The following is a 15,631-nucleotide window of genomic DNA, read 5'->3' as shown; positions in this document are numbered from 1 at the left end:
CGTCGAGAGACCCTGAATCCAAATGGTTCGGCTGTGCCGGACTTGACTTTAGGTAAAGACACGAGATGGTCGCTCTCCTCCCCATATCGTCTTTCGTCCTATATATCACGCTCTTACCCACGCTGGCCATATCGTATCGGAAAAGCCGTACAGACGTGAACGGTCATAACAACAGACGCTCCCACGCTGCGACTCGTTAGGATTGGTCTTAGCAGCATGATGTCGACTTCCTCCTCGTCGTTGCTTCGTGCGTTCTGTCGTTTCGGCGGGCCCACTGGAACTCATCGCTTGAGCCGATGCCACCAATTACAGAGGCAGCTTACACATCAGGCATCACCGCTACAAGAAACGAATGCGGTACGCGAGATTCATAAACTTATGGCCGAGGTCAGAGGAACGCATCCGCAAAAGCTCAAACTTAGCATGCCCAGTAAGCAGTCGACCTTGGATGTTGAGCTCGATTTCCATATGGCTTCCATAACTGACACTTGCAGCTGGCTCTTCGTACCTGAAACCCTGGATGCATTGCACTCACAGCTCGACTCGCTCCACGCAGGAGCTGGATGAAGGAAATGCAATCACAACAACACACCGAGGCATCAGCCGGTCCCGCGTCATCAGAGCTACCAGAAGCCATGCTCAAGCCAAAACGTATGCAAGAGAGCTATGTCGAACTCTACCTGCCCTTCACCGAGGATCCCGAACTTCTCGAGAAGTACATCGCCACCTCGGGCCTGATCCGTCTTGGCAAAGTGCTCGAAGATCTCGACAGTCTCGCCGGAGGCATCTCGTACCAGCACGCTCTTGGCGGTCGTCCCGGTGAGGTATCAGCCCCCATCTACATTGTCACCGCTTCCGTAGATCGACTGGATCTCCTCGCCCCGCTCACCGCCGACGCCAACTACCGTCTCAGTGGTCACGTTATCTACGTCGGCTCCAGTAGCATGGAGGTCTTTGTCAGCATCGAACAGCTCACCGAGCCCATGCGTCCCAACAAGGTCTGTCTTACCGGTCGCTTCACCATGGCCGCTAGAAACGCAATCACACTGTCAAGTCAGCGCATCGCACCGCTCATCCTCGAGTCCGACGCCGAAAAAGCCCTATTTGCGATGGGCGAGAGTCACAAGAAGCGCAAACGTACCGAAGCCGCCTCTTCGCTCGAAAAGGTGCCACCCAGCAAGGAAGAGGCTTTCTTGCTCCACAGCCAATACATCCGTGGCCTTCATGCTGGCATGTTTGCCAACGAAGAGCTGCACGGCCCTGCCATCAAGTCCGAGTCCGTTCAATTTCCCGACGGCCCCACTCTCGTGCCAGTCTACAACACCAGTTTGAGCACCACCATGCACATGCATCCTCAACAGCGCAATGTCCACCAAAAGATCTTTGGTGGCTTCCTTATGCGATCCGCCTACGAGCTCGCCTGGATGGTTTGTGGTAAGCTTCCGCCGTGTCATAATCTTTTCCGAGCATATCCGCACGCTTTGGTCTACATCCACCCGACGCTGACTCTGACTCTCATTCCTTGACCGATCCCCCACGTACAGCTTCCTTTGTCAACCGACACGTTCAATTCCTCTCGCTCGATGCACTCTCCTTCCACGCACCCGTGCCCATCGGGGCCATGCTTCAGCTTTCGTCTCAAATCACCTACACATCCGAACCGGAACACCATCCGCAAGGTCACACCCTCGCCAGCGTCACTGTCCTGGCAGAGGTCGTCGATCTGGAAACAGGCGAACGCAAACGTAGCAACACGGTAAGTGCTTCAGTTGTCATCTCACATGCTACCTCATCGGCACTTTTAGCCAGCTACTTATGCCAACTTCCCCTGTTTGCACCTACAGTTCCACTTCAGCTTCGATCTGGGCCAGACCGACCGCCAAGTGCTACCGCAGACCTACAAGGAAGCAATGGAGTTTATCGAGGGCAAACGTCGCGTCGAGATCGGCGCCGAGATGCGTCGACTGTACCAAGTAGACCAGCAGACCGATCAGCTACCATGAGTCTCAGATATACGCACGTCTCTGACCAAGCCTCAGGTTTTTCTTGCCAATTCATCATTCCTGTTCGGACCAGTGAGCCTGATCATCGATCGATCAAAGCGAAACATTGAGTAGGTGCGCTGCGTGCGAATGCGTCAACAAAATGATATCATAGTGCAATACGGTCAATCTAAGTGTACCTATCGCGGATTATTTCCATTAGGCCATCCCTTTCAGACCAAACCACTCCGCTAGGGAGACTCGGTTCGGCTGCGGCTAACACCCGGCCGAGCCTCGGCGTCAACGCCGACTGGACTCGCACCGGCAGCTCCAACGGCCCCGACGCCTCCTCCAAACTGCTCCTGCAACGTCCAGAGACGCTTATTGATGCTCTTGACGTACCCGTCAATCATCAGGATGCTGCCTTCACTCAGGCTCATTGCGTCCTCGCCTGGATCCAGCAACGAAGAGAGCATCGAATTTGCCGTCTCGTACGCCAACAGACAGTGCGACGGATCCCACCCGCTGCCTTCTCGGTTGTTCTCTAGCTCGTCGGTGGCAGCTGCTCTGGCCACTTCAACAGCCTTGTCAAAAATGAGTTTGTCCACTTGCTGTGCAGACTCGGGAAGCTCACTGCAGCGTGAACGCGCAAAGTCCGCCTTGTCGTACACTTCGTTGAAACGTGCTCGCAGCCATTGGACAACGTCGTTGAGCTCTGCACTCGTGACGGCAGGTACCCCGGGCCGCGAGCGTGATTCAACGTGCCTCTTTGTGAGTGTGATGGCGCGTTGCAAAAAGGCGAGACTGCGCACGTACAGCATCAGCGCTTCTGCAGAAGCAGCTTCCGCAGCTACGGGATCCACAGCTGATGATGACGACGAAGAGATGGATCCCACACGCCGTGCTGAACCCTGCACACTGTTTCGACTTGGCGAAATGCCGCTTGTCGCCGTCGAAGAGTCAAGCTCTTGCGAGAGCTGGTGTGGGCCGTCTGGGAAAAAGTGAGCCAGCTTCGAGTCGGCGAATTCCGAAAGCACAAATGCCTTTTGGCCCAAATCCTCGAGCGTGCTGAGCAGAGTCATCTCGGCTTCGTCCAACGAATCGGTAGCTCTCGCAATACCGCGCCTCTGTGCCCTCGTACGCACAAGTGCTGCAGCGTCCCTCAATGACACACCGGAAGGCACGCCAAACAGGCGCAACGAAGCCATGCTGATCGCTTTGGCGAGAGCGCTGGAGGGGCCACCGCCAACGCCACTTCCGGACAAACCAAAGCCTGCTAGTCTTTGTCCAAGCACGCTGACTTCGTCCTTCGGGAACGAGGACGCGTTGCCGTCTCGGCGATTGCTTTGCGTGCTAGCGACGGCATCCATGTTTGTGATCACTTGGCCACCTTGGCGGGTGGATGGTGAGCCTGAAGACGAGAGGCTAGCGCGACGTGGAAACGACGATGGCCTTGAACCTGGAGGCAGCGCAAACGCTCCTGTTGAAGCTGTGTTGGTATTGTTGGCAATACGAATCGGCTTGGAGCTGAGAATTGTGGGTGGTGCTGTGGGTGGCGAAGCTCCAGGTGCGCTGGGAAGTGGACCGGAACTGAGGCGCGACAGGCGCGATGGTCTACGCGAGGCCAGCCCCAGCCTACTCTGAGGCGATGCTGCCAGTTCATCTGCCAAGGCATTGACCTCGACAGATTGTTTCTCGATCAGGACGTATTCTTTACCGAGGAAGCTATCCTCACCCCCTTTCGAGCTTCCGAAATGTTCTGTGGTCGCCTGCGGTGCTTCATCTCGTTCGCCAGAAAGCAAAGAACCCTCCGGAATCCCAGGTGAACTCGGTGTTCGCGTCATAGTTGGCGGGACTCGCTTTTCGAGGTCCTCTGGCTGTGGTGGTTCACCGGTGACATACTTCGCCGAGAAGGCTCGCGGTAAAGTCCTAGGTGGCCTGGCGTCTTCGCGTGGTGTTTTGTTGGGAGCAATTGTCTCACCCGTGATGGCTTTTGGGCTTGCTTCCTGTGTGCTACGAGATTCTAGTGCTGGTGGAGATGTTGCCGTGCTGACAGGTGGTTGTACACCTGGTTGCTGAGTCGACGCTTCGATGGACGACACAGAGACATGCTTGATGCCCGAAGAGGGGATGATGACACTTCGTTCGCTCCTCTGTAGATCTTCGTACCTTTCAACGGCTTCTGGCTGTGCGCGCGGACGAATGAAAGCCTTGAAATCACTGATGACGGGGCTGGCAAAGAAATCATCGAAGCTCATTCGGCTAACAGGCCGTTGTCGGAGTAGCTGACGAATGAGAATCTTGACATCTTCTGAGACCGGATGCGGTGGTGGCAGCGGTGCCTCACCAAGCTCTTGTCGGCGCGCGGCTTCTCTGGCGAGGGAGCCTGCAGACCTTTCGTCGGGAAACTTGATCTTGTCCTCGCCTCTCTCGATGCGCTTGAGCAATTCGACGTGGTTCGCGGCCCTGAATGGCGGTTTTCCCACCGTCATCTCAAAGAGCACAGCGCCGACGGACCATAAATCTGCTTTGGCATCGTACTTTTCGAAGCGGAGGATCTCGGGGGCCATGTAGAGCGGAGAGCCGCAAAGGGTCTCTGCGAGAGTGTTGACACTCAGATGACGAGCAAAGCCAAAGTCGGCCACCTTCATCTGAGGAATTTCGCGAGGGTTGCCGAGCGCAAGGAAGGCAGCGTCCGGAGGTTGCAGCAAGAGATTCTGTGGTTTGATGTCGCGATGAACAATGTCGCGTGCGCGCATGAACTCGAGCGCTGCAGCTAGCTGCGTCAGGATGGAGCGGACGATGGTCTCGTTGAGGCCGCCATCGACGGGATGCGGATAGGTAGGCTTAAACCCTTTGGTCAACGAGTCGGGCTCTGCCATGCCAGCGCGTTCGTAGATGTCAAAGCGCTTCTTGATATATTGCGCGAGATCGCCGGAAGCGCAAAAGGCCATGACGAGGTAGATCTGGTGCTCGGTCTTGAGACATTCTTTGAGTTCAACAATGTTGGGATGGTGGATAGCCTTGAGAATGGCAATCTCGCCTTCGAGATTGTCGAGCAGCTTAGGCGTGAGCTTCTTGCGGATCACAATTTTGATGGCCACAGGCTCGCGGGGCTGAAGGCGGTAGCCCTTGTGGACGACGGCAAAGGATCCTTTACCGATCTCATTCTCGATGACAAAGTCGCCGATACGTTCATCTCGACCTGTCGAGCTTTTGGACATGGGGTCTGGCGTGAGGTATGCGGTCTTGATAGCTCGGCCAAGGCTCCTCGGAAACAGGCTGGGGTTTGTCGACTGCGTAGGGCTGCTCGAAGTCTGCTTAAGCCTCAAGGTGTAAGGACGGCAAGCTCGACACGCCAATCAGATAGAAGCCTGACAGGTGATGCTCGCAGCGAGCGATACCCAAGCTGACGGGTTGGGGCGGTACGGAGAAGAGGGGACTAATTGAAGCACAAGCACCGGGTTGGGGCGAATGGAAAGTGCGAGCTTGTTGATGTGATCACCTCGAGGCGAGAGGAAGCACGACTGGCGTGCTAGAGGCCAATCTGGATGTGAGACTAGGACGTTCGTTTGTGGTTCCGTGCGAAGAGAGCTGTGTACAGCTGATTCGGAGATTCGATTCGGGGGATGAGAAGCGAGACTCGTCCGATGCGGAGGATAGCGTCACTGATGGCAGACGTGTTGATCGAGCCGCAATTGGTTCAAGTAAGAGGTTGTGCTCTGAATACACTAGAGTCTGGTTGAGATGGTGAGAGACGGAACGGTCGATAACAGTAGGGTTGAGATATGTGGTGATGGCAGGTGAGAGCAAGCAAGATGATGATGTCGATGGTTCGAGATGGAGAGATGAGTTGAACGCTCAGCCGCTGGGACACTTGGCACACAGTCACAATCTTGAAGCACGGAATCACCAATAGTCAGCTGCATACAGTACAGTACTGTACTGCACAGTGCAAACATGCACGAGCGCGCAGCAAGGGTGACGAACCAAAATCTCGCCGTGTAGAGACACTGGCTTATCGCTGAGCAACACAAGCCCTCCTCCACTCCCATCACACTCATGACTCGTGGCTGCGGCTCGAGAACCTGGTCACTGACTCACCGGCTGGCTGCACTCACACGCGCTGCGCGCGCACGATAAGTTGGCTCTAAAACACGCCAGATCACAAACCTCACAGGCTCTGCTCGATGCGATTCAGGGTCCTGCTGATGATCTTGCTTAACTTACCGAAATTCCTTGTTTCCCTTTTCGGGCGTCGGGTCACGGGCACCGTGCGTACGGATTTTGGCTGTTAGAAGAGCAAACTAACATTGCGTTTCAACCACGAATCACGAACCTCGAACAAAACCATGAACCCACCGTTGACACTGAAATCGTGAATCGTGAATCACTAACTCGTGACTGCTTCACGCTTAGATCCCGGCTACGATGCCATAAAAAAATTTCGTGATTCGTGATTCGTGATTCTTGCACAACCGAAACAAAAGTTGCGACGTCTGTGTGGAGTCTTCTTAACGCCGAGCTGGTGGCTGTTGCTCCTGCCAAGCCAGCATAGCCTGCGATCCCGATCGTCATTTAGTGCTGAGCCAAGTCAACAGGCCACAGACGCTTTCCTGCTCACCACCACAAACAGTAGCGCAAAACAAGATTGCATTAGCGACGTCATCATGAGCTCGTCACAACCGTACCAGAACCCTGACCCGGCTGTCGAGGCTCACGAAGATCAAGACTACGGATCTGATCTTGCCAACGACGACATCCAAGAGGTTGTAGCCGAGCACGACGCTGAGGGCGATATCCCCATGGATGGTGACAGCGACGAAGATGATCAAGACGATCAACACCAAGGCGCCAGCGCTGACCAGGAGGAGTTCATCGACAACTCGATAGCCGCCTTTTACTCGCATCGCAAATCGGTCTTCTCTGTTTCGCTTCACCCGTCTTTCCCCAATCCTCCATTGGCGCTCAGCGGTGGTGAGGACGATGGTGGATGGATTTGGAACACACAAGATGGCTCTGAAGTGGCACGGCTTGGCGGTCACAACGACAGCGTCACCTCGGCCCTCTTCAATGCTGCCGGTGACCTTGCTGCCACTGGTGGCATGGATGGCAAAGTTCGCATCTGGCGCAAGAGAGGGCAAGACTTTCGAACCTGGGAGTTCCTCACCAATCTCGAAGGCCCCGATGAGGTCGTATGGATCGATTGGCATCCTAAAGGAAGTGTTTTGGTCGCAGGTGGCGCTGACTCGACTGTTTGGATGTGGCAGTTGCCAAGCGGTAACGTCATGAAAGTCTTCTCCGGCCACAGCGATGCTGTTTCGTGCGGCAGCTTCACTCCTGATGGCAAGAGGCTCATTACTGGCTCCGAGGATGGCACTTTGATCATCTGGGATCCAAAAACTGCCGAGGTGGTCTCCAAAGTGCAGACTCACCTCGACGGCGGTCTCACCCAGCTGGCCGTCTCTCCAGACGCCAAGGTGGTCGTGATCGGAGGCGCTGCTGGTGATGTTCGTGTCATCAACATCGGTGCGCTCGACAATGGAGGTGCTGCCTCTGTGGTTGCTTCCCTGACCGGACACGCCAAAGGGGAGTCGATCGAAGGTATTCAATTTGTCGACGTCGGTGGTGGCAACCGCATCGGCCACGTCATCACCGCCTCCACAGAAGGCAAAGCCATCGTTTGGGACCTTTCATTGGCCAAGATGCGCTGCGAAGTTGTTCATGATGCCGCCATCACTGGTATCGCCTTGCATCCTGGCACCTCTCTCTTTTCAACATCTTCGGCGGACCACACCATCAAGACATGGGACGCCAGGACCGGCGGCTGTGTCGCCACTCAGCAAGGTTTCACCGATGGCGTTTTGGCACTGGCAGTAGGAAAGGACGATGGCTTCACTCAAGGTGCTGAGACTGGCGGAATTGGCGCTTACACCAATGCGGCCAATGCAAGGGGCTGGAAGCTCGTCGGAGCAGGCGACGAGGGCGTGGCTCTCGTTTTCCGTATCTAATCATTTCAGGATCTTTGCAATTCATACCCATCACATGACTTTCTCTCCTTTCCTTCTTCTAATCACATCTTTCGCTGCATCTCCACAAGCACGCTTGAACCTCTTTCGCATGATCCGATGAGCAGTGTTATGCAGTTTCGACGCACCAACGTGCGTGGGTAAAGCTTCGGAAGCGCCGAACCCTCCCTGAGGGATAAATACTGAGCCGATCGTCGAGCACATCCTCCCTTGCCTCTCTGTGTTTCCCTCTCTTCAGTCGACAAACGTCGCGCTGCTCTAAGATGAAACTCAATGATACCTCAAGGTGGCTGCATCAGCCACAAGAACAGACTCAACCCGACGGTGACGACAGTCGCCCTACCACGGCCATCTCCATTTCCACTTCGACCTCGAGCTTTCGCATTCCTGGCATTCTACCTAGCGCGCCAACGGCAGCACGCGACTCGCAGCAAACGGCGCGACCACCCTCCCCACCCGTGTCCTTTGCTCGTCTGTTTGCTCCACAAACCGACAAAGATGATATTTCTTGGCACACTAACGAGTACATTCGAAATCCACCTGTGCACTGGTTGGCCAAGGATGGTCCCTCACCTCAAGAGCTTTACGACAGATCGCAATTCGTCCTCACTGATGAAAATGATTCTCACGCGCAGATTTGGCCGAAGGTCGGTAGACAGGGCAGAACACCGACGCCGAATTGGTCGAGCGCTGGTCCTTCTGCCACCTGGCCGAACAATGATCAGCCTCGTCCATTTACTGCTTCCTCCTACCATCGCAGCAAGCTGGTCACCGCCGATGGTTCTGCTGGCAACTACGTTTGTGCATTGATCGAGAACCGAGGCACCGGCCGCGAAGTGGGGATTGCTTCCATCGAGAGAGAGACTGGTATGTATCGCCAACCTAAACTATAGACCCGTAGCTGTCGCAACCCATGCAGAAATTATCCGCTGACATGAGGGGTTGAGTTCAAACGAAATCCATGAAAGGTCTTTGCACTCTCACACAGTTGGCGGATACACCTACCTATGTGCGAACCATCCATCATCTGTCCATGCACCCTCCTAGTATCTTGCTCATTCCTTCCTCGACCTCTGGTCGCGGTAACAGAACGACTTTCTCTTCCGCATCCAGAAGCAGCAAGCGAGCGAAAACAAACATTACCGGAGAAGACGATGCAGATCCCGGAAGCCACGCTGATACCTTGCAGAAGGATAGGGCTTCCGTTCTAGTACGCACCATTGAGCAACTCTACGATATCGAGGTACGACCCTTCCCTCGTAAGCACTGGAACTATTTCGAAGGTGAGCACACGTGGTCAGTAAAACGGGGTTCTTCTTGCCTCGCATTACAACAGCAAGCTGTGGAGGTGTAATGGCGTGTATTCACCAGAAACACCATGAGCTGAGCGCATCTGTCTCTCTTCTGCTTTGTGTATGAAGGTGCCCGCTACCTCGATCGGCTACTGGTGGACGACGTCGATGCAGTCAAGAGAGAGGGTGATGGTAGCGTATCGGTGCCAGTGAATGAAAATGATCCTTCCATCCAGCAATCGCAGCGTCCCGCCTCGTCCCGTCCACAGACAGGTCGGATGTCTATCGACTTAAGTGCCAAAGCCTCTACGCGTGCTGCGATCTTGGTCGCTGTCGCAGATAAATTTTATGTCCTCTCTGCGTTTTCGGGTCTAATCGAGTATGTGATCACGATTTCCTGTTGGCAGCGTCCAAAGATGGAGGCTGATCACGACTCTTTCTATCGCCGATATTCTTGCAGATTCTACATGGACACCTTTAATCGTGTCTTTACTCCAAAGACGCTGCGCATCCGATTTGTATTCCCTGAAGGCAAGACACCGAACATCAACGAAAAGACGAACAGAGACCTAGTATGTGAATTGACGATACTATTTTTTTTCTTACAGACACGATTCTGATCAACAGTAATACTGCGCATGACCTCGAGCTTGTCCGCAACCTGATCGACTTCAAGTCAAAAGATTCTCTCTTCGGTAAGCGTTGCAGATGGCGTTACCCTTACTGTGCCGGTATTGACCCTATATACTCTTTTGCCAAGCAGGTTTGCTGAATCACTGTGTTTCACAAATGGGCCAGCGACTTTTGAGGACCAACATACTTCAGCCATTGACAGGTGAGACAACAGGGGGCAGTCTATGAGGAGACAGAACTCAACACCCGGCTCATGCTTTTCTTCTTCGTGTAATGTAGACCATGATGCTATTGCAGTGCGCCAGGAGGCTGTAGCGGAATGCATCAACAGCGAGGTAAGTGAATCGAGATGATAACACATATTCACGATCGTCCTGATCCAAAGAACCTATGGCTGATGTGCCTTTGTGTCTCTCCTATTCTCAGGAACGCTTTCACGCTATAACTGAAAGTCTCAAACCTATTCGTCTTGGTTCGATCGACCTCGACAAGCTGATTCACACTCTATCATGCACCCAGAGGGCTGGTGCAGACCCAAGATTGGAGACAGAAAGGAAGCTCAGCAGCATTCTTAGTCTCAGAGCGCTTCTGCGCTCGCTTGAACCAGGTATATAAACTACTTCGGAAATGCATTCAGCGACGGGATAGAGACGTCGACACCGAGAAAGAACTCTGACATTCGACGGTATCTGTGGTTCCTCTTCCATCAGTACGAGCTGCACTTTGCGATGCTTCTAGTGAGCTGTTGCAATCCATCTCAACGGTAAGCTATTTCCCGGAATCTTTGACGAGTCGACGAAGAAACGTGCTAATCTATGTAGAAGTAACTTTGGGGCGAACGCAGTTTCTCGAGTTCGAGGAAGTAGATGAAATTGCTGAGGCAATCCAAGAAACCATTGACGAAGACGTCGCTTTTGCCAAGGGTGGCCTGGCTTCTCGAAGCGCCAAGATGGTGGGTCAACTGCTACCCCAGATCACTGAATCATATTGTCGACTGACACCATCTACCGTCGTCTACTCATGTGATTCTCATCGAAGTACGCTGTGCGAGCAGAACGGAGCCCTCTGCTTGACGTGGCAAGGCAGACTTTCCAGGAAAACATGAGGTCAGTCACGCCCATCATTCGTGATTGCTGGCACATTTCCTTGCCAAATTTGCTTTTTGAAGCTGACCTACTCAAAAATTCGCTCGAGCGGCTATAGCGATATCGAAGAGCTTAGGCAACGTCTAGAGAGTAGGTGGCCCAGGCAAGACTACGTGCACGCGTCACGCAGGAGCTCCGTTTGGTGACACTCCGTACATTTCTTTACTTGAAGGTGGGAGCGACCTGAAGTTGGCGCTCAAGATGGTGCCGACTGGCTTTCTAGTGAGTGCCTTACTGAAGTTAGAAATTCAAAGAGGGATGTTTGCCTAGTACTAACGATGGATTGTCAAATAGCTTCGCACCGAGCTCGAGAGCAGCCAAATGAGAAACTTACCGGACTACTTCACAAACATCAGCCGAGCTAAAAGTGGCAAAAGTGTCACAATGACGACGCTGCCTCTGGTAAGCGAGCTGTGACCCTCTCCTCTCATCTCGAAGGCTAAACGACTGACTCGATGTGTTTGAATATGCAGAAGAAGCTCAATGCTCGACTGGTCGACTCGATGAATGAAGTCTGCAATATGTCCGAGTCGATCATTGACGAATTGATCGAGAAAATCACGGGTCGAATTGCGTCGCTGAACAAGGTGAGGCGTCGCGAAACATGTCAGCCCATGTATAACGACATGGATCGCTCACGTTGCAAGTGCTTATTTTTTTGCGGTCTGGCCAAAGGTATCGGAAGCATTAGCTCTTTTGGACATGATTGTTAGCATGGCGATCGTATCCCGCGCCAATGATTATGTTCGTCCTGTCCTCGGAGACAGACTAGACATTCGCAACGCACGCCATCCAATTCTAGATCGGGTTGACATCCTGAGCGCTGGGACCTCGAGCGTAGTCACACGCAGGCGAGGCGTCTTTGTTCCCAATGACATCTATCTGGCGCCTGGTGAGCGCGTCTGCCTCATTACTGGTCCGAACATGTCTGGCAAGAGCACGCTTCTCCGGCAAATTGCACTCATCACGGTGATGGCGGGCATAGGATGCTTTGTGCCTGCATCACGCGCCACTTTGCCCATTCCGGATGCTCTGCTCAGCCTGCTTACACACGAAGATGATCCGACACAGAATCTTTCGACGTTTGCAGCCGAGATGCGCACCGCTGCTTTCATCCTCAGTCTTAGCTCGCCGAAATCGCTGGTTATTCTGGACGAAATGGGGCGTGGTACCAGCCCAGAAGAGGGCTGCGCTATTGCAACAGCGGTCATCGAAAACCTCACCGATGCAAAGGGCAGCACTGTGTTCTATGCTACGCACTTTGGCGAGCTCGTCGAAGGTCTCGGATGGAAAGAGGGCATCGTTTGCCAGCATCTCAATGTCAGCATGGTGCAGAAAAGGGAACAAGTCGATCTTGTCTTCCACCACAAGGTGCACCTAGGACCGGGTCTCGACACGCATTACAGCCTCCAGGTGGCCAAAATGATGGGCTGCTTTGCTGATGGCTTTTTACAGCGGGCGAGTCAGGTGGCAGTCACAGAGAGGGCTATCAACGACGACGTAGAAGGGTCTCTTGAGAGACACACCAGGGAGAGACGGAAAGTGCTAAGCAGCTTGGTGCGCAATCTGCAACGACTCGACGATGAATCCTCCGACGAGATCGCCTTCGATGATCAGGACGGCAGTTCCGCAAGGCGTGATCCGCAGTCACTGGTGGAGAAATTATCGCACCTTCAGCTGGAGGCTTTACAAGAAGTAGAGCGCACCTATCAACAATGAACTGCGACGCGAAGGAAGGGCACAGTCCTTAAGCATCTTGCGATGCACCCAATTTGTTGGCCGAAATAACCGTACATGCAACCTTGTGGTGCAGAATGAAGCAATGCTTTTTAGAATCGGGGGAGAAAGAGACAAAAAGAGATAATTCGTTGATGCCAGAAGAATGAACTAGTGTTACAGATGCAGATTGAGGAACGACAGAACGACGACGATTGGCGTCTGAGCCACTACCCCAAGGCGAATGCGGCTAGCCGTCTAGATGAGCAGACGCTCGATCTACTCAAATTGAAGCCGAAAAAAGAAAGAAGAAGATGAGGTCAGTAAGTGTCGCAGTGCGGTACGTACGGGATGGAGGCCTTGGCAGCACGAGAAACTTACAGCAAGCTTGACAGTCTGGATCTGGCTCTGAAGCTCACGAGCCTCATTGGTGGTGACGGAGGCAGAGACGACGGGACGTGAGACACCACAGGCCCTGCCGAGAGCGGTCTTAGAAGGGACAAAGACGTAAGGCACGTTCTTGTCCTCGCAAAGAAGCGGCAGATGGAGCACGATCTCGATGGGCTCAACGTCAGCGGCCATGACGATAAACTCGCAGATACCACGGTTGAGCGTCTTGGTGGCCTCGTTAGCACCCTTCTTGAGCTGCTTGTAGTGCGAAGCCTGCTGAATGAGGTCGAGGATCTGGTTGGTAAGCGTGGCGTCAGCCAGAGGGAAAGCCTTGGGGTTGGGAGCCGACATGGTTGCAAATCGTCCGAGGTATACAAAGACAGCGAGAAGAAATGCGACCGGGTTGAATGAGGTTGGTAGATTGGAGAGACCTCACGCCAGGTGTGAAGCAGGGATCACGGGTCTTAGCACGAAGGTGAAGGATAGATCTGGAAGGTGGTGGGGAGAAGGAAAGTGAAGATGTTGACAAGCTGCGCTTCTGACCGTGACGGTGGGACGAGATGCATCTCGCGTTTCAGACCCACCCGCCGATCAATTTTTGCAAGCCTAGAAGCAGTAACAATTTGAAGGGGATGTTGGGATTTTTTTTTTCTTTCTATTTTCCGATCTGGTAGTAAATTTGATTTCACTTAGTCATGCTGACAAGCATTTAGAAGATCCAAGATGAAGCCAAGACTTCTTGACCCGATAAGTTGCATCACTCGTGACTGCCTTTGCTCATCGGGACGCGTTATGACATAGACGGGCCCTTTTGCGACGCCGATAGCCCTCGCGACTGGCAAGTTGCCGTCGTCCGAACTGAGGCAGCAGTGCTGACAATCACAAATCACGCAGCTATCACGAATCACGAATATGGTTTCTTACGTTAGTCACGAGTCACGAGTGCCAGTTTGCAGCTTGGCATGCAAGATGCGCTTTGACAGATCCTTGACATAACATCGTTGTGCTGTCCAGATTTGCGCTTGTGATGCGCCACCGTAACTCGTGACTGCTGCGTAGTGTTACGTTGGATTCAGTCCGCCTCTGCACAAGCTAGGCTGTCAGCCTGCAACAAAGCACTTGTGATTACCAAGCCGTTTGTCTCGTCTGCATTCTGGAAGCTCTTTGAGGTAAAGCCCTCCACTTGGTAGATGTCGATCAAGTCATGAGTGCGAATCTAGCGTATCGCCTTTGCAAACGCTGCTGAGCAATTTGCTTTCCCACACCATCACTCTTCTTACTGACAATCCCTGAGCGTTCACGAAGCCAAGTTGTCAATATGATCCTCAATCAGACAATCCTTTGCAGGGCAGCTGTGCTGTCTTCAACTGCGCGCCGAGCCTTTTCGACTACCACAATAGCCTTCGAAAACAAACCTCAATTCAAACGTGAAGGCCCTACTGCTCTTAAGGGTGATAAGCACAAATTTGATGATGGTCGTAAGTGATAGTCAGCCTTGTCATTCGCGATTCTCCTTGGGCTGGTAAAACATGTTTTGAAACCATACATTGCTTGCTTCCTGCTTCACTCTCTCTTAGGTGACGACCCTCACTATCCAGGCGTACAGCAAAAGCTGAAAGCTTTCAACGATCCATACCCAAACCGTCCCAACGCTGATCGACCGAGCCCGGAACCCGAGTCACCCAAGGGTCACGAGGGTGCCTTTGCCGATCATCGTGGCAGAGGCAGCCGCTCGTATGGAGAGCGTGTCACCGGCTCGGAAGAAGCTGCCGAGACTCGAACCTTGGACCGTGTCGGTCAGTTGGCTAAAAATGCAACCAAGTCCATTTTCAGTTCGTCTGACAAACGCTCCTTCTCCACCACGAGTTGCATCTTTGCCGAGAAGCCAACACGATTCAGCAGCACCACTCCAGCAACTCCTTCCAAGGGCAATAACAACGAGCGCCCACGCTACACCACTGCGGATGCACCTGTCGACTCTCGCCCTCCTTCCGAGATGCCCAAGCCATCCGAAAATGCCATCCCCTCCTCGACGACACCCAACGCCAGCACCAAGGCAGCCGAACCGCATCCCAACGTACACACCATGGCCGATGGAGCCGATCGGCCAGGAGGAGGCGTCGATGCTATTCATCCTGAGACTCGAACGCAGAACTCTTGGGGCGCAAATGCAAGATCCGCCCAATTCAACCCGGAGGAGGGCAAAAGGCAGCCCTTGCGACACGGTGGCAGCAACCAAGGCGGTTTCAAGGGCCAGCCTGATGGCAAGTCGCGCACGTAAAGCTTAGCCGCCTATCAACTGACCTGACGAATGCACGTTTTCAAGTCAACAGTCGCTCACAAATTCTAATCTGCTCGATGCAAACCATGCTCTGAATCAACTTGGCAACAGCACCTGGCACGAGACAATGCAATGTTTGTTCGAGCGACTTGCTCTGTTTGAG

The 15,631-nt window shown here is 53.5% G+C and overlaps 6 protein-coding genes across 6 annotated transcripts; 4 read left to right on the top strand and 2 right to left on the bottom strand.

Moving 5' to 3' along the window:
* Positions 1-219: 219 nt before the first annotated feature.
* UMAG_12337 (uncharacterized protein) lies at positions 220-2,003 on the top strand (the record flags this gene model as incomplete). The annotated part of the gene is made up of 4 exons (XM_011394458.1): positions 220-430; positions 538-1,434; positions 1,545-1,756; positions 1,845-2,003. 4 exons carry the CDS (start codon positions 220-222, stop codon positions 2,001-2,003), a joined length of 1,479 nt encoding a protein of 492 aa, XP_011392760.1.
* A 230-nt stretch (positions 2,004-2,233) lies between these two features.
* On the bottom strand, positions 2,234-5,206 carry UMAG_06363 (serine/threonine protein kinase ATG1; the record flags this gene model as incomplete). Its single annotated transcript, XM_011394355.1, has 1 exon — positions 2,234-5,206. One exon carries the CDS (start codon positions 5,204-5,206, stop codon positions 2,234-2,236), a length of 2,973 nt encoding a protein of 990 aa, XP_011392657.1.
* A 1,446-nt stretch (positions 5,207-6,652) lies between these two features.
* UMAG_06362 (uncharacterized protein) lies at positions 6,653-7,993 on the top strand (the record flags this gene model as incomplete). Its single annotated transcript, XM_011394354.1, has 1 exon — positions 6,653-7,993. One exon carries the CDS (start codon positions 6,653-6,655, stop codon positions 7,991-7,993), a length of 1,341 nt encoding a protein of 446 aa, XP_011392656.1.
* A 281-nt stretch (positions 7,994-8,274) lies between these two features.
* UMAG_12336 (uncharacterized protein) lies at positions 8,275-12,800 on the top strand (the record flags this gene model as incomplete). The annotated part of the gene is made up of 16 exons (XM_011394457.1): positions 8,275-8,878; positions 8,980-9,294; positions 9,433-9,682; positions 9,764-9,834; positions 9,912-9,998; positions 10,067-10,138; positions 10,216-10,271; positions 10,363-10,543; positions 10,647-10,699; positions 10,781-10,888; positions 10,975-11,042; positions 11,140-11,171; positions 11,254-11,303; positions 11,376-11,483; positions 11,555-11,668; positions 11,757-12,800. The coding sequence occupies 16 exons, from the start codon at positions 8,275-8,277 to the stop codon at positions 12,798-12,800; spliced, it is 3,213 nt and encodes a 1,070-aa protein (XP_011392759.1).
* Positions 12,801-13,055: 255 nt separating this feature from the next.
* Positions 13,056-13,538, bottom strand: UMAG_06360 (putative RNA binding protein SNU13; the record flags this gene model as incomplete). The annotated part of the gene is made up of 2 exons (XM_011394353.1): positions 13,056-13,076; positions 13,179-13,538. The coding sequence occupies 2 exons, from the start codon at positions 13,536-13,538 to the stop codon at positions 13,056-13,058; spliced, it is 381 nt and encodes a 126-aa protein (XP_011392655.1).
* Positions 13,539-14,505: 967 nt separating this feature from the next.
* On the top strand, positions 14,506-15,468 carry UMAG_06359 (uncharacterized protein; the record flags this gene model as incomplete). Its single annotated transcript, XM_011394352.1, has 2 exons — positions 14,506-14,665; positions 14,765-15,468. The coding sequence occupies 2 exons, from the start codon at positions 14,506-14,508 to the stop codon at positions 15,466-15,468; spliced, it is 864 nt and encodes a 287-aa protein (XP_011392654.1).
* Positions 15,469-15,631: the final 163 nt, after the last annotated feature.

This window comes from Mycosarcoma maydis, chromosome 23, assembly GCF_000328475.2.
Source record: "Mycosarcoma maydis chromosome 23, whole genome shotgun sequence".
Classification (NCBI taxonomy): Eukaryota; Fungi; Basidiomycota; class Ustilaginomycetes; order Ustilaginales; genus Mycosarcoma; species Mycosarcoma maydis.
The sequence above is the reverse complement of the archived record's forward strand: the minus strand, read 5'-3'. Positions and strand labels throughout refer to the sequence as shown.